A 23,860-nucleotide genomic window follows, 5' to 3' on the forward strand; every position below is an offset into this window, starting at 1 on the left:
ATCCGGGGAGCACGTCTCTGTAGCAGCGAAAGGGTTAATGCGGCCGTGGTGGCTTCACTTCATAAACTGCGCGCTCCCCCCTGAACGTAAGTCTGCGAACTATACTATACTATACTATGGCGCTGCTTCTCTTGGCGCGTACAACTGGCAACGCAGCAATCTCCCGCGTGTTGGCGGGCACGCGCGAACCGCCGAGATAAAAGAACTGAACTATAGTAAGTTTCCAGCTGCTATTTTGTGTGTGTGTGTGTGTGTCTGCACAGATCGGCGTCCTGTTGCGCTGCTGCTGCTACATGGGGTGGGGGGGGGGGGGGAGGGGGGACGCTGCCCCGTTAGACTGCGGGGCCCGCCCCTGCCTCTCTCTCTCTCTCTCTCTCTCTCTCTCTCTCTCTCTCTCTCTCTCTCTCTCTACTCAGCAGCCGAACAAGCTAAAGAGACGCAGAACAGCCCAGTGTGACGTCACGTAACGCCGGGACTGCTCTCCCCGCCTATTCTTCTGTTACGTCACGGCCCATAGGTGTCTCGAGGCCTTTACCCCGTCGGCAGACGGGTAGCATTCATCTCACGCTAGGTGAGGAAAACCCTATGTAATAATGACGTAACGCTACAACATCGTGACGTAAATAACCTAAATCGACTAAATGAGTACGTATATCGATCTTTGTAGTTGTACCGATAACGTCAAAGCTAAATGTGAATACATGTGTACAAACGAAGTGGCAGGAGTTGTGTGATACGCTCACCCACCTGAATGAATTGTTAAATGTAATCCCAACAATTTGCGATGTTATTGCGTATTTTTGAACATAATCAATGTGTGAGCGAAGGAGCCGTAACGAAATTGAAAAAAAGCTTGTCCTTTTTAAATCCGATGAATCGCGCATAAATCGTGTGGACAGAAAAGTGAAGTAATTAATTATTACGCTGCAATCCAAATGGGGCGTTATTGTGTGTTTCATGAACGTAACAAATATCTGAATGAAGGAATGATAACCACAACGAAAGTTAAAAAAGTGTCTAGTCATGTTTTCAATCCGATTAATATTGAATAAATGACGTGGATAAAAACGTGAAATAGGAAGAAATTAAAGTGTTTCGCATTTTTATAAAATCCAATAAATTTTACATAATTCATGTGGCCAGAAACGTTAAACTGAGAAATTGAAGTCGATCTGAAGGTAGTTCCGAATGTTGCTAGAAACATTAAACCATCAAGTTCCATTTAATTCTGCCTTTGTTTTGTAAACCAACTAAGAAAGATAGTGACATCTTTCAGACTATCTTCATGGATCTACTCGAAAGTTCTCTAACCTCCGTTAGAGCCCATGTTCATAACGACGTACACCCTAGCAACACCGGACAATAGGACAATGAAAGCACATAAACAAATAACAATGCACATTCAAGACGCACACAACAGCCATTATCACAACTCCTGAAACTCATGATGACGCGTGCCTACGTCACTATGACGTAGGCCTCTCCTCACCTAACGTGAGATGAATGCTACCCTCGGCACACGGGCCGTGCTGCCAAACGTGAACGTTGATCGTGCCGAGTTCAGCGTGCTGCTGCACGCTCGTGAACGATGCGACCCGTGCACACGGTACGTGGGCCCCAACGTGGTATACGCGATCGCAACGCACTCCAGCGGCAGTCGAGGGATGTTCCTAGTTCGTAAATCACACTTTCTCCTCAAAGGGCGCGCGTAAAATTCCCACGTTAGCTCCAGTAAAACGCACATTTCCTCCATTGTCCACGAAAAGGAAAGTACTGTGCCCAATCAGTAAGGAAACACGCTTATAAAAGTTCCATTACAGACAGTGCGGTACAAATTTGGAATACTTCTCCGTGAAAGGTAAACATTATTTGATCAATGCCACATTTTAGTAAAACCCCAAGGTCAGTCTTACTTGATCACTGTTCCTACCAAGTAGCAGAATCTTTGCAACATCTCAATTACGAAGCGTAAAAGAAAATGGAGCAAAATAGCTTTACACAAGTAGCGCAAGCTGTCCTTTAGATTATGCCAATCGAACAAAGTCACCCCTCCAAAAAAGGTGAACTTATGTTTACATATAACATATACTTACATTAAACTAATAATAAAGTATCAGAACCTAATAAAAACTCAAATGGTAGAAAAAAAAGACACGCATCGCAAACCCTATCAATTCAGTCACACTCTCTCATATCTAGCGATAATACAAAACGTGCTGCCCTTCTTTGAACTTCATGTAAGCTATCAGTCCTATCTGATAAGGACCCCACATCGCGCAGCGTTCTAAACGAGGAGGGCCAAGTGTAGTCTAGGCAGTCTACTTAGTAGGTCTGTCACATTTAGTAAGTGCCCTGCGAATACAGACGGCCCTACCGTAGGTGCAACCACAACGGAGGGGTATCTGTTGAGAGGCCAGACAAACGTGTGGTTCCTGAAAAGAGGCAGCAGCCTTTTCAGTAGTTGCAGGGGCAACAGTCTGGATGATTGACTGATCTGGCCTTGTAACAATAGCCAAAACGGCCTTGCTGTGCTGGTACTGTGAACGGCTGAAAGCAAGGGGAAACTACGGCCGTAATTTTTCCCGAGGGCATGCAGTTTTACTGCATGATTAAATGATGATGGCGTCCTCTCGGGTAAAACATTTCGAAGATAAAATAGTCCCCCATTCGGATCTCCGGGCAGGAACTAGTCAAGAGGACGTCGTTATCAGGAGAAAGAAAACTGGCGTTCTACGGATCGGAGCGTGGAATCTCAGATCCCTTAATCGGGCAGGTAGGTTAGAACATTTAAAAAGGGAAATCGATAAGTTGAAGTTAGATATAGTGGGAATTAGTGAAGTTCGATGGCAGGAGGAACAAGACTTCTGGTCAGGTGATTACAGGGTTATAAACACAAAATCAAATAGGGGTTATGCAGGAGTAGGTTTAATAATGAATAGGAAAATAGGAATGCGGGTAAGCTACTACAAACACCATACTGAACACAGTGTGGCCAAGATAGACACGAAGCCCACATCTACTACAGTAGTACAAGTTTATATGCCAACTAGCTCTACAGCTGAAGAAATTGATGAAATGTATAATGAGATAAAAGAAATTATTCAAGTAGTGACGGGAGACGAAAATTTAATAGTCATGGGTGACTGGAATTCGGCACTAGGAAATGGGAGAGAAGGAAACATAGTAGGTGAATATGGATTGGGGGAGAGAAATGAAAGAGGAAGCCACATGGTAGACTTTTGCACAGAGTATAACTTAACTATAGCTCACACATGATTCAAGAATCATAAAAGAAAGTTGTATACATGGAAGGAACCCGGAGATAAAAGGTGTCAGATAGATTACATAATGGTAAGACACAGATCTACGAACCAAGTTTTAAATTGTAAGACATTTCCAGGGGCAGATGTCGACTCTGACCACAATCTATTAGTTATGAACTGTAGATTAAAACTGAAGAAACTGCAAAAAGGTGGGAATTTAAGGAGATGGGACCTGGATAAACTGACTAAACCAGAGGTTGTACAGAGTTTCAGGAAGAGCATAAGGGAACAATTGATAAGAATGGGGCAATGAAATAAAGTAGAGGAAGAATGGGTAGCTTTGAGAGATGAAGTAGTGAAGGCAGCGGAGGATCAAGTAGGTAAAAAGACGAGGGCTAGTAGAAATCCTTGGTTAACAGAAGAAATACTGAATTTAATTGAGGAAAGGAGAAAATATAAAAATGCAGTAAATGAAGCAGGCAAAAAGGAATACAAACGTCTCAAAAATGGGAGAATATCAAGAGCTCAGATCGAAACGCAGTTTTAAGCAAAGAACGGAAAGCAGAAAGGTGGGACGAGTATATTTTGAGGGTCTGTACAAGAACTATGTGCTTCAGGACAATATTATGGAAAGGAAAGACCACGCAGATGAAAATGAAATGGGAGATACTATACTGCGTGAAGAGTTTGACAGAGCACTGAAAGACCTGAGCCGAAACAAGGTCCCGGGAGCAGACAACATGCCATTGGGTCTACTAACAGCCTTGGGAGAGCCAGTCCTGACAAAACTCTACCATCTGGTGAGCAAGATGTATGAGACAGGCGAAATACCCTCAGACTTCAAGAAGAATATAATAATTTCAATCCCAAAGGAAGCAGGTGTTGACAGATGTGAAAATTACCGAACAATCAGTTTAATAAGCCACAGCTGCCAAATACTAACGCGAATTCTTTACAGACTAATGTAAAAACTGGCAGAAGCCGACCTCGGGCAAGATCAGTATGGATTCCGTAGAAATGTTCACACGTGAGGCAATACTGCATTTGTGGACTTAGAGAAAACTTTTGACAAGGTTGACTGGAATACACTCTTTCAAATTCTAAAGGTGGCAGGGGTAAAATACAGGGATCGAAAGGCTATAACTTGTACAGAAACCAGATGGCAGTTATAAGGGTCGAGGTACATGAAAGGGAAGCAGTGGTTGGGAAGGGAGTGAGAGAGGGTTGTAGCCTGTCCCTGATGTTATTCAATCTGTATATTGAGCAAGCAGTAAAGGAAACAAAAGAAAAATTTGGAGTAGGTATTAAAATCCATGGAGAAGAAATAAAAACGTTGAGGTTCGCCGATGACATCGTAATTCTGTCAGAGACAGCAAAGGACTTGGAAGAGCAGTTGAACGGAATGGATATTGTCTTGAAAGGAGGATACAAGATGAACATCAACAAAAGCGAAACGAGGATAATGGTTCATATGGCTCTGAGCACTATGGGACTCAACTGCTGAGGTCATAAATCCCCTAGAACTTAGAACTACTTAAACCTAACTAACGTAAAGACATCACAGACACCCATCCCCTTGGCAGGATTCGAACCTGCGACCGTAGTGGTCGCGCGGTTCCAGAATTTGGCGTTTAGAACTGCTCGGCCACAACGGCCGGCGAGGATAATGGAATGAAGTCGAATTAAATCGGGTGATGCTGAGGGAATTAGATTAGGAAATGACACATTTAAAGCAGTAAAGGAGTTTTGGTAGTTAGGGAGCAAAATAATCGATGATGGTCGAAGTAGAGATGATATAAAATGTAGACTGGCAATGGCAAGGAAAGCGTTTCTGAAGAAGAGAAATTTGTTAACATCGAGTATAGGTTTAAGTGGCAGGAAGTCTTTTCTGAAAGTATTTGTATGGCGTGTAGCCATGTATGGAAGTGAAACATGGACGATAACTAGTTTGCTCAAGAAGAGAAGATTTCGAAATGTGGTGCTACAGAAGAATGCTGAAGATTAGATGGGTAGATCACATAACTAACGAGGAAGTATTGAATAGAATTGGGGAGGAGTTTGTGGCACAACTTGACCAGAAGAAGGGATCGGTAGGTAGGACATGTTCTGAGACATCGAGGGATCACCAGTTTAGTATTTACAAGAGTGACGTCAGACATCGACAGTGTGTAATGAATAGAGGCACCTATCCCCATGGGAAACCACTCGTGCCCTGAGGAAGGCCGTTGCAATTCCGCCGAAACGTCCGTCTTAGCTTATTATTATTTTTAGTTTTTAGCGATGACGTGGCGTGATACGCAGAAGAATTTTAAACAACATTTTCTATATTTTCCTTCCAATTTAAGTTCTTTGTAATTGTAATTCCTTGGTATTTAGTTCAATTTACGGCCTTTAGATTTGACTGTCTTATAGTGTACCCCAAGTTTAACGATTTCCTTTGAGCACTCGTGTCGATCACCTCGCACTTTTCGTTATTTCGGAAGAATTTGCAATTTTTGAATCAGACATATCTCTTCTAGGTCTCTTTTCACACCGTACCACACAATCAGCTTGTACTGAAATTACGTACTTATCGAATATCGTCTCAGTTACGTGACAGGATTCGTGACTTCCCGTCAGAGAGGTAACAGTTCGTAGTAATTGACGGAAAGTCATCGCGTAAAACGGAAGTGATCTCTGGCGTTCCCCAACGTAGTGTTACAGGCCCTTTGCTGATCCTTACCTATATAAACTGGAGACAGTCTGAGCGATGTCTTAGGTTGTTTCCAGGTGGCGTTGTAGTTTATCGACTACAAAAGTCATCAGAAGTGCAAAACAAATTGCAGAACTGCTTAGAAAAGTTATATATATTATGCGAAAATTGGCAATTGTTTCTAAATAACGAGAAGTGTGAGGTCATCCGTATCAGTCCTCAAAGCAATCCATTGAATTTCAGTTACACGGTACATTAGTCAAATCCAATGGCCATAAATTCAACCAAATAGGTAGGAATTACAATTACGAACAACGTAAATTGGAATAAACCGAGGAAAATGCTGTGGGGAAGGGTAACCAAAGACTGCGTTTTATTGGCAGGACACTTGGAAAACGTAACAGACCTACTAAGGAGACTGCGTGCACAACACTTGTCAGTCCTCTTCTAGTATACTGCTGCGCGGTGTGGGATCCTTAGCAGATAGTTCAAAGGAGGACACCACGGTTTGTATTACCGCGAAATAAGGGAGAGAGTGTCACTGAAATGATACAGGATTTGGGGTTGACATCATTAAAACAAAGGCGTTTTTTGTTGCGACTGAATCTTCTCACGGAATTCCAAGCAAAACTTTGTCCTCCGAATGCGGAAATATTTTGTTGGCGACGACCTACATGGGGAGAAACGATCACCGAGATAAAATAAGGAAAGCCACAGCTCGAACGGAAAGATGTAGGTGTTCATTTTTTCTGGCATGCTATACGTGATTGGCATAATAGAGGAATTGTAAAGGTGGTTCGATGAACCCTCAAAAGCCAGGCACTTAAATGTCATCTGCAGAGTATCCATGTAGTCGTAGGTGTAGATTTCGAAGACCAGTAGTGAGAAGTTCAGAGAGAGGGCATTTGAAGCTGTCTGCGGAACGATGCTTCCGCCTCCAGCATACTTTCCGCACAGGGAGCAAGAACATAAGCCTCGCTGCACCTGGTAGTGGAGCAGATAAGGTACTGTAACATTACGAGTCAATATAGGTTAACGGAACTTTAGAAGCGTATTTGCCTCTATTGGTTACGGTAGAGAGATCAATCTTTCGGTCATATATATATATATAATAATGCTTTTGAATACAATTAAAATATAACGGCGATACCCGCTTAGTGTTATTGGAAATAGCCGGCCGCGGTGGTCTCGCGGTTCTAGGCGTGCAGTCCGCAACCCTGCGACAGCTACGGTCGCAGGTTCGAATCCTGCCTCGGGCATGGATGTGTGAGATGTCCTTAGGTTAGTTAGGTTTCATTAGTTCTAAGTTCTAGGGGACTGATGACCACAGCAGTGCTCAGAGCCATTTGAACCATTTTGTTATTGGAAATAATACGTAGTAAATTAATGAGTAAGGTAGCCTATCCTACAATAAGACGTAAAATTGGGCATATTAAGGTGTTTTGCTTTATATCGACGAAGCCGACGATACGGCGTCTTTTTTTCCGTTTACTCTTAGAAATAAACAAGTAAAGAAGTGCTAATTGTGCGCAGTGAAAAAATATAGGTGCGAGCTGTAAATAACTACGGTATACGACCAGACTAACAAAAGGACATTTAGTCATACGAAAACGCCGATAGCGAAGTGTCGTCATTAAACTGATTCCGCCTACAGCGCGGTCACTTCCGGGATAAATCTATACGCATCTCACCAGCCGCGGTATTGAGACTTTTTTTTTATTCTTATATCGCGGAGAGTGTGCTCCAATTTATAAAAAGCCGAAAAGCTGTATCATTATCATTGACTGTTGGTGTCAAGCAACCAAAACTGTTCATCTGTGGGTTTCGGTGAATGAGTGGTGGATGCGAAATGAAACTGAACGAAGTTATGTTAAATAAAGCAGAAGAGACAAGACAGTTTCGTCGTATCTGTTATTATTCAATAAACTGTAACATTTCTTCTCGTTGTACGAAACCTTTATAGAAGATCGTGATGACAATTTGCTTTGAAGGGATCTCGTTACGAGCTAAGTTTTGGGGACCTGGTCAAGAGGGGGTAGTTCGTAGACCCTAAGTGCTGCAGCTATTCTGGAACCAGGTGCTACCGTGACCGTTGTGTGTTGTCAGTGACTTAAGGTCACCATATCTCGTGCTCCAAGATCGACGCGCCTTTCCTCTCGGTATAACGGTGCCTCACGGCAACAACGACAACGCCGATGGCGAAGGAAGATACTGTACAGTACCCTCCGCCACGCACCGTGCAGTGGCTTGCCAAGAATGGATACAGACGTAGCTGTTCGACAGCAGCCCGGACCACATAAGGAACGTAAGAGAGTGGGCGATTCAGGGTGGCGTACATTCGACAATCCGTCACGTTTCCGACGGTATCTCGCGCCAGAGCTGCACGAATGTATCACTTTGTGGCGAGTTTGCTTAACTGCTGCTCAATGTCTCGTTTTTTTTTTCGTCTCTCTGCCGCCGTGCGCTAATGTCGGTCGCGTTTGTGGGTCACGAGCGTTTGCGACGTGGTTGAGGGAATTTTCGATTGACGGCGGATTTGACAAGACGGGGAGAATTCACAGGTAGCATGTGGTACCTATCGTGGGATGCCGATGTCCTTGTAGCGGGACTTTGAATTTCGCCGCGCTAAACTCGTTCCCTCAGACATAAATTATACCGTCGCAGCGGTAAGGGCGCTCCACGGCAGAGAAAATACTAAAATTGTAACTCTCTTTTTTCTACCCGTTTGTTTATTGTCTCTAGAGAGCGGATGCTTTATGCAGACGTGATCTGAGTAAGACGAAAAAACTTATTTATGTGTGGACACTGTGGAAGTTATGAAATTCGGAGGATGGAAAGAGGCTCGTGCGGTTGCGTTCTTGCTTCCCGCGCTCGGGTTCGATTCCCGGAGGGGTTAGGGATTTTCTCTGCCTCGTGATGACTGGGTGTTGTGTGATGTGCTTAGGTTAGTTAGGTTTAAGTAGTTTTAAGTTCTAGGGGACTGATGACCTCAGATGTAAAGTCCCATAGTGCTCAGAGCCATTTGAACCATTTTGGTGAGAGGCAACTAAAATAAATTGCATGTAATATCAAGACGGTTTTGAATACCTTAGAAATTCCTGGACAATGAAACTTGCAAGATTACGGAGCTGACTTTTCACGCAGAAATGAAGTAGGAGATTTTTGAAGACCTGGCCGCCGCACGAAAGACGCATGTTAACACGGTAAAGAATGAACCCTTATCTACTCCACTTCTCCCTGTCAGTTACATTTTGTTATCCTCTGTTCTCCTTCAAATAATTTTTGTAGTGGAAATTGGTTTAACTTTTGCTCAAAAACGCCACAAGGACCACCCCAACAATAGCTTTTCCGAATCACGAAGTCCGATAGCTTTCCTGTAACACGAAGTGATTTGCTTTTCATTCTTTCCCTTTTTCACGGTCATTTGCGATTTTCAAACCCCCTTTTTATTCACCATTTTCCACCTTTTATTTTCTTTTTTTTTCCTTTGTATTAACCGCTACATGTTTCATCTCGTTCGACACGAGAAAGTGTGCAAGTCGAATCCACGTGAAACAGGTGAGGGAAGAGTGATTAGACGCCGCTGTGAACGAGGCGTAACAGCGCGGCGTCCGGGCAGCGGAAAAACATTCGCGTGCGGCGAGGGTGGGGGCCGAAGGGTGCAAAAAAAAAAAAAAAAAAAAAAAAAAAAAAAAAAAAAAAAAAAGAAAGGTCGCTTAGGGGAGCGTGTTTAGGCTTTAAACTGCGATTTAGAGGGCGCCAGAGGGCGGGCGTTCGGCACGAGAGCTGGACGCGGCATAATTAAAGAGAAAGATGGGGCAGCGGCGTGTTTGGAGTGGGGGTGGACGTCACAGGTAACGGGTGCACCCCCCTCCCCCCACCCCCACCCCGCCCCCCCCCCCCACCACCCCGCCTTTGGTCACGTCAAAACACGAGGTACAACGTGGCACAAACGTTGCTGCAACACTACACAGATACGGAGAATAACATTACAACGTACTAAACACAGCTACACAGGGACTAGCCAAAAACACAACAACCTGGTCGGAAACGGCTAACTCCGTCACCCTGTTCTCACGTACCCCTTCCCCAACAGCCCCGAAAGTACTCACGCTACGGTTGCCACTGCTAAAAGGGGGTTCCAATTGCAGAGCACCTGCTCACGGAGGTTCTAACAGTAACGCCACTTGCAAACTAGGTTAGAAATCAGATTAATAATGTCGCTCACGCAGCATATGTTCGCTTCATCGGGCAACGACAAACTTACTGACTGTGGATGGTATCGTCAGCATGGAAATAATGAAGTCACTGTAAAAAAGTCATTGATTGTGGCACCTATCTTGAATGGATCCCCACCTAGATTTCGTCGAAGTAGTTGTGGATCGTCTTGTCGATTCTACGGTGATTCCACTTTGTCTGCTAGGAGGTCGAGATCTGTATTTAAGCAATATTTGAAGACCTAACAAACGCGTTTTTCAAGAAATTATTGATGATCAAACTATCGCAGATCAGAACAATGCTATGGTAGAAATAATTTTTTACTTGGTGTTCACGATCGACATTTTTATTAAAATGCTTGTAAATTTACATTTTACTACTTCTTAATTGTCACATCATCAAGAAAACAGTTTTGTATCAATGTTCACATATTTAATTTCCACTTTAACTTGACTGTTCTTTTACAAAGCGAAATGACAACTTAACTTCTGGAAAGTGAAACTAAGCCTGCTCTGTGTTCAATTCGCGCCAAAACGGCTGCAAGTATGACAGTCTCACAGAAATGAACACACACAAGAACCGTATCACTGTGAAATATCGATACAACGGAGTACATATACATTAATAAAACCAAAAGTGAATACTGTCACAAAAATACGTGTGTTGCTTCGCACAAAAGTAGTGCGATGTTAGAGGTATCGAGAACTGGGGTTGGAGTGCTGTAATGGTCACGTAAATAAAGAACCATTACAAGGTCCAATGTAGGGTGTGTATTTGTCGCATCGCAGAGAAACTAGGTAGATGCGCTGACTTGTTAATGGGGGAACCGGTTTACGCCAGAAAGAAGTTAGTTCCAGTTTTGACCGCCATGTGCAAATCTGGCGCTGTACACTGTTCGTACATCGACGCTGTCATTTGACAAGCCGCAACACAAGTGAACACTATGGCTACTGAGACTGGAGACCGTACGCCGTTGGTGAAACTGTTCTATTGAGTTTCGGGTGTGCAGCCGCAACAAATCCTCTTCTTCTAATATTTCGGCTGTATACCGTCCAGCCATCTTCAGAGCGAGACTCGAGACTGCCGCTCCGGTGCTCGCTTCGTCCCTGTATACTGTTGTACCGCGTTGTATCTGTGACTGCGCAGTTCATCTGTGTCGGCATATCGATATACCATGCACTGTGACGACGTCTTTGAGAGTTTATTACAGCAACTGCCGGATTCCATGATTTATCAAGATTGAAACCACTATGTCTATTAATTAAATTCGTCGTCAATTGCCTCCTTCACTATCGAGTCCGAAAAGGATGACGTAGTTGCCAAAATTTCGAAGTTGTCATACAACATACTGTGAGCGTTATCAATACAGTGACATTCACACGGAATTTTGTAAACTCCCGATTTTCGGAGCAGCAGATCATCTTTGACGGAGCCCACGAGTGCAGCTGTCTCGGGTGGAGGACAAAAAATCACTTACTTTGTGTCTGCCGAGAATCCATCCTATTTTTGACGGGGGGCTACCCACATATGGCAGGAAGGCCATCGATTCAAAGGTTTCTTCATCTTCGTCTGCTTTCCTTGTGGCCTCTTTCGGTTTCATTTTCAGTGCCCTCTGTGTTTCTTGTGGAGAGTAGCCATTGTCTTCAAACTCTCTCTGCGAGTGGGAAAGTTCATCTTGCAGACTGCTTTCGTCAGAAATAATATGCGCTCTGTGGGTCAAAGTTCGGAGAACACTCATCATCTGGGCAAGATGGTGGCTTCCTATGCACTCCGTGTCCCAAAGTGCCATCCTCTGTGCGCCGAACCAAAACATCCAAGAATGGAAGGCATTCCTCCTTTTCAATTTCCATTGTGAACTTCAGCCGGCCAGAGTGACCGAGCGGTTCTAGGCGCTGCAGTCTTGAACCGCGCGACCGCTACGGTCGGAGGTTCGAATCCTGCCTCGGGCATGGATGTGTGTGCTGTCCTTAGGTTAGTTAGGTTTCAGTAGTTCTACGTTCTAGGGGACTGATGACCTCAGCAGTTGAGCCCCATAGTGCTCAGAGCCATTTGAACCATTTTTTTGTGAACTTTATTTGATCGTGGAGGGAGTTTGGATGTGTCGAGAAGTCTTGAAACTTGTCTTAACCGTGGGGCCAAAGTACAAGTGTGTCGCCAACATAACTCCTGCATATCGTGCAGTTTCAAGTCAGCAGATTCGAGCGCCTTTTCTTCCAAGTCCTCCATAAATAAATTGGCCACCAGAGGGGATAAGGGACTACCCATGGCGATGCCGTCCGTCTGTTCAAAAATTCCTCGTTAAATAACAAATATATGTTTAAATAAAGCTGAAATGTCTTTGTCAAAACTCCTTTCAAAACGTTATAGAGGTTTTGGAAGGGGAACCTTTGCAAATGAAGCCACCAATCAGTTTGCTGATGGACTCAGCAGAGTTCATGTGCTGAGTACATTTTCGCACAAGAGGCCTCAACAATGATGCCACATGTTTGGCAACGCCATGAGTCGGAGAGGCTACGTTACCCACTATGGGGCGTAGAGGAACACGTTTCTCGTGGACCTTTGGTAGTCCACGAAGTGTAGGAGGCATCGGACCACTCGGTTTCCATCTCCGAACAACTCGTGGTGGGAAGGGAGAATCGTTCAGAAGCGAAACACTTTACTTCGCTACTCGATTAGCGGGATCCCTGCCGGTCTTCCGGTACATGCTGCCACTCAATAAATTGTACATTTTATCGCGGTATTCGTCGCGAGACAATAAAACAGTAGCATTACCTTTATCTGGTGCGGGTACCACCGTCTGAGTATCCAGGCGAATCTTGCCTAGAGCAGCCCTCTCTGGCACAGATATATTGCTCCTCTGTAGGCGAGCCTTCATAATTGCACGGCACGTTTCACGTGTTATTTCCTCTACCGAATCAGAGGGAAGTCGCCCAACAGCTTCTTCAATGGCGCCGATAAACAAAGTCAGTGGCAGAACCTGTGGCGTGGGTGCAAAATTCAGTCGCTTACTCAAAACCGTCATCGTAGCACCGTCCAAGTGTGTACCTGTCATATTAGTAACAGGACGTCGTCTTCAGTCGGCTAAATTTTGCCTCAAGAATCCAGTCCGACTAGTGAAACTGTTTTACACGAACGGCAGCAGTTACAGTGCAGCATTCAGAGAGTACCGTGCTGGAAGGTCTGAGGAGAGACTGATGTCACTGAATGGTTTGGGGAAGAAGTGGTGGTGGTGGTGGTGGTGGTGGTGGTGGAGGAGGAGGAATGCAAAACCACGGCAGAGGTGGGTGTGGCACGGGGTCCTACTGCGGTCCAACTCACTGGCGAGATATCTGGCCGTGCACCGCGAGTCCCAGCTGGTGCCGACCTTCGTGCAGTGTCGTGCCTCGTCGTCGAGAACGCCACGATACTAGCTGTGCTGGCGCAAGCTGCTGCCGCTGGCACACCGTGCGCCGAACGTCTGCGAGTAGGTGGCCGGAGGCGGACCCGCAAGCAACGCGCCGTCCCTGTGGCTGCCGCTCGCTGAGCTGCAGTCCGTCACCCAGGACTTCGGACGCGGTCGCGGGAAGTGGCAGCCGTCACACGCGGGCCACAGCGGAGTGCACAGCGTTCTCCCTACTGCACCGGCACCTACACCCAACGGCGTGTGGCTGAGGGCACTTTGTCTGCCACTGTCATTACCTCCCTTTCCTGTTCCAGTCGCGTACCATTCGCGGGAAGAACGACTGTCTGAAAGCCTCCGTGCGCGCTCCAATCTCTCTAATTTTACATCCGTGATCTCCACGGGAGGTATAAGTACGGGAGGTATAAGTACGGGAGGTATAAGTAGGCCGAAGCAATATATTCGATACCTCATCCAGAAACGCACCCTCTCGAAACCTGGACAGCGAGCAACACCGCGATGCAGAGCGCCTCTCTTGCAGAGTCTGCCATTCCAGTTTGCTAAACATCTCCGTAACGCTATCACGCTTACCAAATAACCCTGTGACGAAACGCGCCGCTCTTCTTTGGATCTCCTCTGTCTCCCCTGTGAACCCGACCTGGTACGGACCCCACACTGATGAGCAATACTCGAGTATAGGTCGAACGAGTGTTTTGTAAGCCACCTCCTTTGTTGATGGACTACATTTTCTAAGGACTCTCCCAATGAACCTCAACCTGGTACCCGCCTTACCAACAATTTTATATGATCATTCCACTTCAAATCGTTCCGCACGCATACTCCCAGATATTTTACAGAAGTAACTGCTACCAGTGTTTCTTCCGCTATCATATAGTCATACAATAAAGGATCCTTCTTTCTATGTATTCGCAATACATTACATTTGTCTATGTTAAGGGTCAGTTGCCACTCCCTGCACCAAGTGCCTATCCGCTGCAGATCTTCCTGCATTTCGCTGCAATTTTCTAATGCTGCAACTTCTCTGTATACTACAGCATCATCCGCGGAAAGCCGCACGGAACTTCCGACACTATCTACTGGGTGATTTATATATATTGTGAAAAGCAATGGTCCCATAACACTTCCCTGTGACACGCCAGACATTACTTTAACGTCTGTACACGTCTCTACATTGAGAACAACATGCTGTGTTCTGCTTGCTAAAAACTCTTCAATCCAGCCACACAGCTGGTCTGATATTCCGTAGCCTCTTGCTTTGTTTATCAGGCGACAGTGAGGAACTGTATCGAACGCCTTCCGGAAGTCAAAGAAAATGGCATCTACCTGGGAGCCTGTATCTAATATTTTCTGGGTCACGTGAACAAATAAAGCGAGTTGGGTCTCACACGATCGCTGTTGCGAGAATCCATGTTGATTCCTGCAGAGTAGATTCTGGGTTTCCAAAAACGACACGTTACTCGAGCAAAAAACACGTTCTAAAATTCTACAACAGATCGACGTCAGAGATATAGGTCTATAGTTTTGCGCATCTGTTCGACGACCCTTCTTGAAGACTGGGACTACCTGTGCTCTTTTCCATTCATTTGGGCACTTATTTCGATGTGAGCCATTTTTTCGTTAGTGGGAGGATTTAGAGACGGAACTGCAGTGCGGTCTTCCTCTGTGAAAGAGCTTTGGAAAGAGGAGTTTAGTATTTCAGCTTTACGCCACCATCGTCCCGGAGTGTGTGGACGTGCCGCCTGGAGCCACTGCCTGATTTGAGGTGAGCAGTGAGGCCGGCAGAGCGTGCACCGCGGCTCCTGGACGCCGTCTCTGCCCAACTGTGTGAGTTGTCGCGGCTACATCCAGCGGCCATTGTCTGCAGGTGGCCACGTTCTGCTGCGCCAACCCGCAGCACACTCATTTCCTTTCACTAGGTTGTCGGGTGGCACCAACTGGCAGCATTTACGTAAAGGTCTGAAACTGTGGCTGCCGTGCTTAACTGGCTGAGTACAGACTCTCCAGGGGTGGACATTGACAGATGTGCGACACGAACGTTGGTCTGAAGCAGTCAAGCTACTGCGAATGGTTTCCGACAAAGAGCACATTTAACGCACATCCTTATTTATTTATTTTTTTTGTATTATTCAGCACAGTGTCATTGCTTACAACGTACTACTGCAGCGCACAGGAAGTCGAGACGAGCAATGCCGCATTTGTGACCTATCGAGTCTGCACATTACCTCACAGTGGCCTAAAAAAATAAAAATACAATAAAAAACGCCTACGCTGCAGCGCATACGCGTCGTGAGACGTTATCAATGCTCTGGAAACAAAAGAAACATTCGCACCTGCTATTAAAATCGGCGTAGAAGAAATAAAAACTTTGAGGTTCCCCGATGACATTGTAATTCTGACAGAGACAGCAAAGGACTTGGAAGAGCAGTTGAACGGAATGGACAGTGTGTTGAAAGCAGAGTATCAGATGGACACCAACAAAAGCAAAACGAGGATAATGGAATGTAGTCGAATTATGTCGGGTGATTCTGAGGGAATTAAGATTAGGAAATGAGACGCTTCAAGTAGTAGATGCTTAAAGTAGTTAAGGAGTTTTGCTATTTGGGGAGCAAAATAACTGATTATGGCAAGGAAATCGTTTCTGAAGAAGAGAAATTTGTTAACATCAAGTATAGATTTAAGTGTCAGGACGTCGTTTCTGAAAGTACTTCTAGTGTCGCCATGTATGGAAGTGAAACATGGACGATAAATAGTTAAGACGACAACAGAATAGAAGCTTTCGAGATGTGGTGCTACAGAAGAATGCTGAAGATTAGATGGGTAGATCACATAACTAATGAGGAGGTATTGAATAAAATTGGGGAGAAGAGGAGTTTGTGGCACAACTTGACAAGAAGGAGGGATCGGTTGGTAGGACATGTTCTGCGGCATCAAGGGATCACCAATTTAGTATTGGAGGGCAGCGTGGAGGGTAAAAATCGTAGAGGGAGACCGAGAGATGAATACACTAAGCAGATTCAGAAGGATGTAGGTTGCAGTAGGTACTGGGAGATGAAGAAGCTTGCACAGGATAGAGTAGCATGGAGAGCTGCATCAAACCAGTCTCAGTACTGAAGACCACAACAACAACATACTTTTTAAAGGTATACACATGTGTAAAAAGGGTCCTGAACTTGGAAATACGAATTTGAGATTTGTTGTGGAAACTCACATTCACTACTAAGACTTTTGTGTTACGTTTTACCGAAAATACAAAAACTGTCGAATCTGGTACAAGAAATGATTAAAAAAACACTACATACTTTTTTCAATATTTTGGGTTGTAAAGTACGTGACATGACATAACAACACTTTCAGAACGTCCGCATTACGCCTTCTCCCCTTGATACTGAGGTGGTTAAGACACACGAGATCCAGTTTGTTCCTCTTGTTGGTGAGCTGCAATAAACTTTCAGTATAATTTCATACATCTGGCACATTTGTAAAATAATCAGACGTTTCGAAGTGCTTTATTCTTTGCAGTTCGATTTTGCGGTTTACTGGTCGAAAGTAATACTGACTGCGTAAGAAGAAGAATACACGTGATCAGACTGTCGTATTTTTTTTCTTTTTAATATGTTGAAGCTCCGTTAACTTTGGAACCCAAAATTAAATTACCTAAAGCACTTCGACACAACTCTCAAAAAATACCGACGAAGTCGACCACGAATTTCTCCGACCATCTTTAATGCCCTAAAACGGGATCGCTTTTCTTAAAGACTACGTAGCTTTGCGGTAGAATACTTTTTCCGGTAGGAAACTTGCCCACAAGTAGGGGAGCCCTTAGTTCGATTCCTGCCTCACGCAAATTATTAAACAACGGTGCATCTTCTACGAGCGTTTCAGTACAGCGTACAAAACACACAGAGATGAAAGATCTTCTTTTAAATTTAAACAAGTAACTAAGAATTGCTCTGAGAACTGGGTTTCTGACTGTGATATGTCATTCGAGTAATGAAGCCATCATGAAAATGACAGCTACACGTGTGTTAATTGTCACTGAATTTATGGACATAAATGACGTTAAGTATTAGAACTCACCGCATGAAAAACGAAAAAATAATGACTAAAAAGAGATTTAAATCAGCGATTACCCCTCTCCGGTGTCACTTTTCTTTTTTACATGCGAATAAGCCATCTGACGACCACGTACGGTTTTCAGTTCATTATTTCTTATTTCCGTTTCTTCCAGTATACTTTCACCTGTTCACAATGTTTCTTCGTTCTGTCTTCAGACGACTTTGAACCAGTGTTTTCAGTTATCCTGCCTTGGAATCCACTTATTTCCACTTATTTTTAGTTCCGAATTTCACAAACCCGTGGAGTGGGTGTAGCCCGACTATTCCATTCCCGAAAGCTTTGCAGCTGCCTACACGCCAGATGAAGCCGCGCAATACCGATTTTCACGCGCAACGGTTGGCTAGCCTGTTGTGCTGCTAGGGCATCGGCGTTGTCAGCTGTATCAGGTACGACGCTCCATCGATTCTCGAAAGAGAGCACTGGTTAGTTTTTGTTCATATGTTTGTATCTGCCAGTATATATTACGGTTTCTGAGGCCATGAGCACGACTTGTCTGTTGTGGGGTCGTTTTGACCACTGGTGTTTGTCACCCCAAGACCATAGACACACCTTTTGTTGATTAGTATTGATGCCAATGACATCGTGCGAGTACGGAATACAAACGCTGACCATCGGTATACAGTGGAAGGCTCATTTGCAATTGTTAACGTGCTTGCAACTACCGACAAATGTCAGTCATGTAATGCTCGAACTATGAACTATTGTGGTTAACGCGGTGATTCAGACACAACATACCTCAAATATCTGCGGAAACATGGTGCGAAGTTTCTTTGGCCACGCGTGTCAGATGTTGACTACACAAATGCAGAAACTATAACTGCACCGGATGTTTTGAAACAAGGATTTAGGTTTACGATAGATCAAACTGAAGGTAGGCCTATAATGCTGAACTAAATTTGGAGCTATGTGTGTGATACCATATCCTAAAAACCTTTCATTATACTTAAAGATTTCATTGGTCGATCACAATGTTTAATTTATGTAAGGTACCATATCCCCATGAACCATGGACCTTGCCGTTGGTGGGGAGGCTTGCGTGTGCCTCAGCGATGCATATGGCCGTACCGTAGGTCGAACCACAACGGAGGGGTATCTGTTGAGAGGCCAGACAAACGTGTGGTTCCTGAAGAGGGGCAGCAGCCTTTTCAGTAGTTGCACGGGCAACAGTCTGGATGATTGACTGTTCTGGCCTTGCAACACTAACCAAAACGGCCTTGCTGTGCTGGTACTGCGAACGGCTGAAAGCAAGGGGAAACTACGGCCGTAATTTTCCCCCGACGGCATGCAGCTTTGCTGGAGAGCCGCATCAAACCAGTCTCAGGACTGAAGACAACAGCAACAACCATACCACGCTTTTTTTCTTCCTTTATGAGGCTTACAACATGACGCAAGAACACTTTTAAGTTTATGTATTTATTTCTAGGTGGTAAAATTTGATTGTGTTTTTTAAATATCGACCACAAATGGAATGGTAGTTGACAGTTGTGTCGAAAGTATATGGCAGTCAATATATCGGTGCTAACTTTGACGGCCTACAATTTCTTTTCATTACTTCCTCTGCAATTTAGAAAATGTATTGCACTCTTTGGGATGTAACGTTCTTATACAAGCCGCTATGTTCACTGCCATAAATATCAGAAGCTAAGAAACAGTCACGCTAATTGCTTTTGAACCTGAAAATCGGTTGAAGTATACCCGGTTTGCAGCACAATAAATACAACAAATTACAGCAAGTCCACTGCAGTGTGGTGTCGTACAAGGACAAAGAACAGTGAGTGAAGTTAGCTCGGTTTACGAACCATTCCCTCGTCGTCGTCTTCTTCGTCTTCCACGTCGCCGTCGCGGAAGGCGCCGCGCGGGTGGCGGTGGTGGGGTGGCGGCTCCGCGCCGCCATTGGCCGTCCCCCCTCCACCCGCTCCCCGCCAGCGGCTCGCCAGCGCCGCCATGCGGCCGCTCTGCGCACGTGCGCTGCTCCCTCCTCCTCTTCACGCCGTTTATCGCTTCCTTGCCCCTCGCGTCCTCCCCTGCCCGTGTCCACCGCACGCACAATGCGTGCGCGTGCACGCCGGACGCACGCACTTCGCTCCGCACCGCCGCAGAGGCTCGCTCACGCGCACTTTGTCATCGACACGCTGACCGCAGCCGCGCCTGTCGCTTGTTTCCGCTGCGACAGCTCCTCGCCTCTCACTCTGCTCCCTGCCGATGGCGAGCAAATGCAGAAACGCCGCCCGCTGCTCTACCTTCCACCGATAGTCGCCAAGTCGCTCTGCGTTACGCCACACCTCTACCTGTCGATGGAAGCAATCCCAGCCTATTACCGGAACACCCCTATGCAACGTGTATAATCGATGTTATTTTCTTCTCCTTAGCCTTAAGCGAGCGACACAAGCCGATCATTTCATGATCGTGATTTTCTCTCTCTCTCTCTCTCTCTCTCTCTCTCTCTCTCTCTGTCTGTCTGTCTGTCACACACACACACACACACACACACACACACACATACACACACACGGCAGAGGGGGACTGCAGGAAGGGAGCGGTGAAGAGAGACAACTTGCGAACCAAGAACCGCACAATTTCCGAAGTTTGTTTGGTAAGTCTGGTAAATTTCCAGGAAAGAATGAAACAATAAAATGATTCAATAAAATGGCTCTGAGCACTATGGGACTTAACATCTATGGTCATCAGTCCCCTAGAACTTAGAACTACTTAAACCTAACTAGCCTGAGGACATCACACAACACCCAGTCATCACGAGGCAGAGAAAATCCCTGACCCCGCCGGGAATCGAACCCGGGAACCCAGGCGTAGGAAGCGAGAACGCTACCGCACGACCACGAGATGCGGACCGAATTAAACATTTTTCCTGCGTCGTGACGGCTGACTATTGCAAGAATCGTATAAAGAATTTGGACAGCGTACAGCCCACAATTTACTGTTGACAACTGTCTGAGCAGGTCAGTTTGTGTGTCGACTGCGACGCAAATCGGAGAAAACCCATTTTCGTGCAGTCATTTAACATTTTCATTTGAAGAGTTGGACTGGCGCACGGATCGAAACAACCGGATGAAGTCACGCGGGCTCTGAACCATCGCTGAAACCATGCGTTAATGAATTCAAAAGCGGACGGACGTGCAAGGAAGACTGAACACGCTCCGTCTGTTCAACTGTGGCCACCACAATCGCAACCATTGACTAAATCCGTGGTGCAGTAACGCAAGACATCTGAATAAAAAGCACACGAGATTGCCGAGTCCGTAGGCACGTGAACTGAGCGAGTGCATAATATCCTGCTCGGACAATCCGCTATTTGGAAGCTGTGTGCGAGGTGGATGTCGCGATTGCCCACTGTCGACTAAGAGTGTGTGCGGCACAACACTTCGACACAGTGTCTGGAGTTGTTGTTGTTGTTGTTGTTGTTGTTGTTGTCTTCAGTCCTGACACTGGTTTCATGCAGCTCTCCATGCTACTCTATCCTGTGCAAGCTTCTTCATCTCCCAGTACCTACTGCAACCTACATCCTTCTGAATCTGCTTATTGTATTTATCTCTTGGTCTCCCTCTACGATATTTAACCCCCACCCTGCCCTCCAATGCTACATTGGTGATGCCTCAGAACATATCCTACCAACCGATCCATTCTTCTAGTCAAGTTGTGTCACAAACTTCTCTTCTCCCCAGTTTTATTGAGTACCTCATTAGTTATGTGATCTACCCATCTGATATTCAGCATTCTTCTGCATCACCACATTTCGAAAACTTCTATTCTCTTCTTGTCCGAACTATTTATCGTCCATACAAATACTTTCAGAAACGACTTGCTGACAAATCTATACTCGATGTTAACAAATTTCTCTTCCTCAGAAACGCTTTCCTTGACACAGCCAGTGTCCATTTTAAATCCTCTCTACTTCGACCATCAGTTATTTTGCTCCCCAAATACGAAAACTCATTTGCTACTGTGTCTCATTGCCTAATGTAATTCCATCAGCATCACCCGATTTAACTCAACTACATTCCAACATAGTCATTTTGCTTCTATCAATTGGTTCAATTGGCTCCGAGGACTATGGGACTCAACTGCTGTGGTCATCAGTCCCCTAGAACTTAGAACTACTTAAACCTAACTAACGTAAGGACATCACACACATCCGTGCTCGAGGCAGGATTCGAACCTGCGGACTAGCAGTCGCACGGCTCCGGACTGCGCGCCTAGAACCGCGAGACCACCGCGGCCGGCTTGCTTCTATCGATGTTGACCTTATATCCTCCTTTCAAGACACTGTCCATTCCATTCAACTGCTCTTCCAAGTCCTTTGCTGTTCGTCAAAGTTTTTATTTTTTCCCCGTAGACTTTAATTCCTACTCCAAATTTTTCTTTGGTTCCCCCGACTGCCTGTTCGATGCACAGACTGAATGCCATCTCATTCCCCACTCCATCGCCGCCTCCCTTTCGTGCCCCTCGACTAGTGCAACTGCCGTCTGGTTCGTGTACAAATTGTATATTGCGTTTCGCTCCCTTTCTTTTACCACTGAAAACTTGAGAATTTCAAAGAAATTGCTCCAATCGACATCTTCAAAAGGTTTCTCTAGGTCTCCAAATGATATAAACGGCAGTTTGCCTTTCATTAACCCGTCTTCAAGTCGTGTACTGTGTCGCGCGTTCAAGCATTTCTCCGCAATGCAAACAGATCGTCCCCGGGGTCGGCTTGTACCAGTTTTCCCGTTGTTCCATTCGCTTTAGTATTTTGCATCGAGTGAGCTGATGATGAGCAGTAGGGGAGAATCGTGTCCGGCGACAGGGGATGTTATTTTATAAGAATGAAAAGCACCGGGTAGTAGACTCTCCTTGTCGAGAAGAGCCAAGCAGCTGAGAGGAGTGGCGAACGGGAAAGTAAAGGAAGCGGCGGAAGGAAAGAGGCAGGCGGCACGGCGCACGCACAAGGCGGCGGTTCCTGGAAGTGCGTGCGTGCGTATTGGAGGGAGAGAGGGAGCGGCGTGCCGGCGCCTTTGTGCCGTCTGCCGCACGTTTCTATTCCTGGCCTTCCTCAGCGCGTCTCGCTGTCCAGCCACACTCCTCGCAAAGCCGCCGGCAAGCGCGTGGCAGGGGGATACTTACTACGTATTGTCACCACGTACTGTAACCGGGGGGGCAACGCACTGACTGACAGCTAAGTGACCTCGGGACAGCTACTCTACTACTACTTACATCAGCACGTCGTAGCCGCGGTTTCACCAGTAATGTGCATGCTAGAATGAGATTTTCGCTATACACTGGCAGATTAAAACCGTGTGCCGGACCGAGAATCGAACTCGGGACGTTTGCCTTTCGCGGGCAAGTGCTCTACCGACTGAGCTACCCGAGACCAAGTTTCGAAGGTAGAGACGAGGTACTGGCGGAATTGAAGCTGTGAAGACGGGGCGTGAGTCATGCTCGGGTAGCTCAGTCGGTAGAGCACTTTCCCACGAAAGGCAAACGTCCCGAGTTCGAGTCTCGGTCCAGCACACGGTTTTAATCTGCCAGGAAGTTTCAATGTGCCGACTGTGCAGAACACCATTCTCAACATTTTGTTCGTCGGCATACCGTGGCAGGTCCACAAAATCGATCGAAGTCACTCCTCACAGACGCTCAGCTCTAATTTGTACACTAGCGAGCCCGGCGAATTAGATGCATGTACATTTCTCAATCCTCCCTGTCAGAATTTCCTTCCCCCCCCCCCCCCCCCGTCTCTCTCTCTCTCTCTCTCTCTGTCTCTTCCACCTTGTCTCTGACATTTAACCTTGTGCAATGTTGAAAATTCGTATTCGGTAGTACTATTCCGATCATAGATCGATAAGCCTCTTGGCATGAAAACAGAGTACGAGAAAATGCGGGTATTTCGAGTGCGAACAGAGACACAGGAGTAAAGGCGGTAAGAAGTCTAACGGAACGCGATTGCTGTGTAAGCAGCCAGCGGAGACCACGCGTCAACTATGTTGCAAACTGCGCTGGAGATCCGGTAACGACGTGGGAACCTGTGTCGGCCTGTGCGAGCCGCTTCCCTGCTGTGGACGTGTACACACAGGCGCCCTGCCGCGCCGCCAACCCAGCTGAGCTGCCGTGCTCCTCGGTAGGCGCGCGCCGCTGCGGTGCTGCGGCTAGTGACTGACCCACCTCGCACTGGGCTTCGAG

At 45.9% G+C, this 23,860-nt stretch overlaps 1 protein-coding gene across 9 annotated transcripts in view; it reads right to left on the reverse strand.

Annotated features, from left to right (window-relative positions):
• The window catches only part of LOC126295474 (amyloid beta A4 precursor protein-binding family B member 1-interacting protein), a 498,949-nt gene that overhangs the window by 129,098 nt on the left and 345,991 nt on the right, over positions 1 to 23,860 (reverse strand). Inside the window, exon 2 of one of the 9 annotated variants that reach the window (XM_049988013.1) lies at positions 19,489 to 19,977. The exons of 7 other annotated variants lie outside the window; for them this stretch is intronic. In XM_049988013.1, coding sequence (XP_049843970.1) covers positions 19,489 to 19,635 — 147 coding nt within the window. In that variant the 5' untranslated portion in view covers positions 19,636 to 19,977. The remainder of the gene's footprint in view (positions 1 to 19,488; positions 19,978 to 23,860) is intronic. One more of the 9 variants, XM_049988012.1, reaches the window with a different exon arrangement.

This window comes from Schistocerca gregaria, chromosome 11, assembly GCF_023897955.1.
Source record: "Schistocerca gregaria isolate iqSchGreg1 chromosome 11, iqSchGreg1.2, whole genome shotgun sequence".
NCBI classification, from domain to species: domain Eukaryota; kingdom Metazoa; phylum Arthropoda; class Insecta; order Orthoptera; family Acrididae; genus Schistocerca; species Schistocerca gregaria.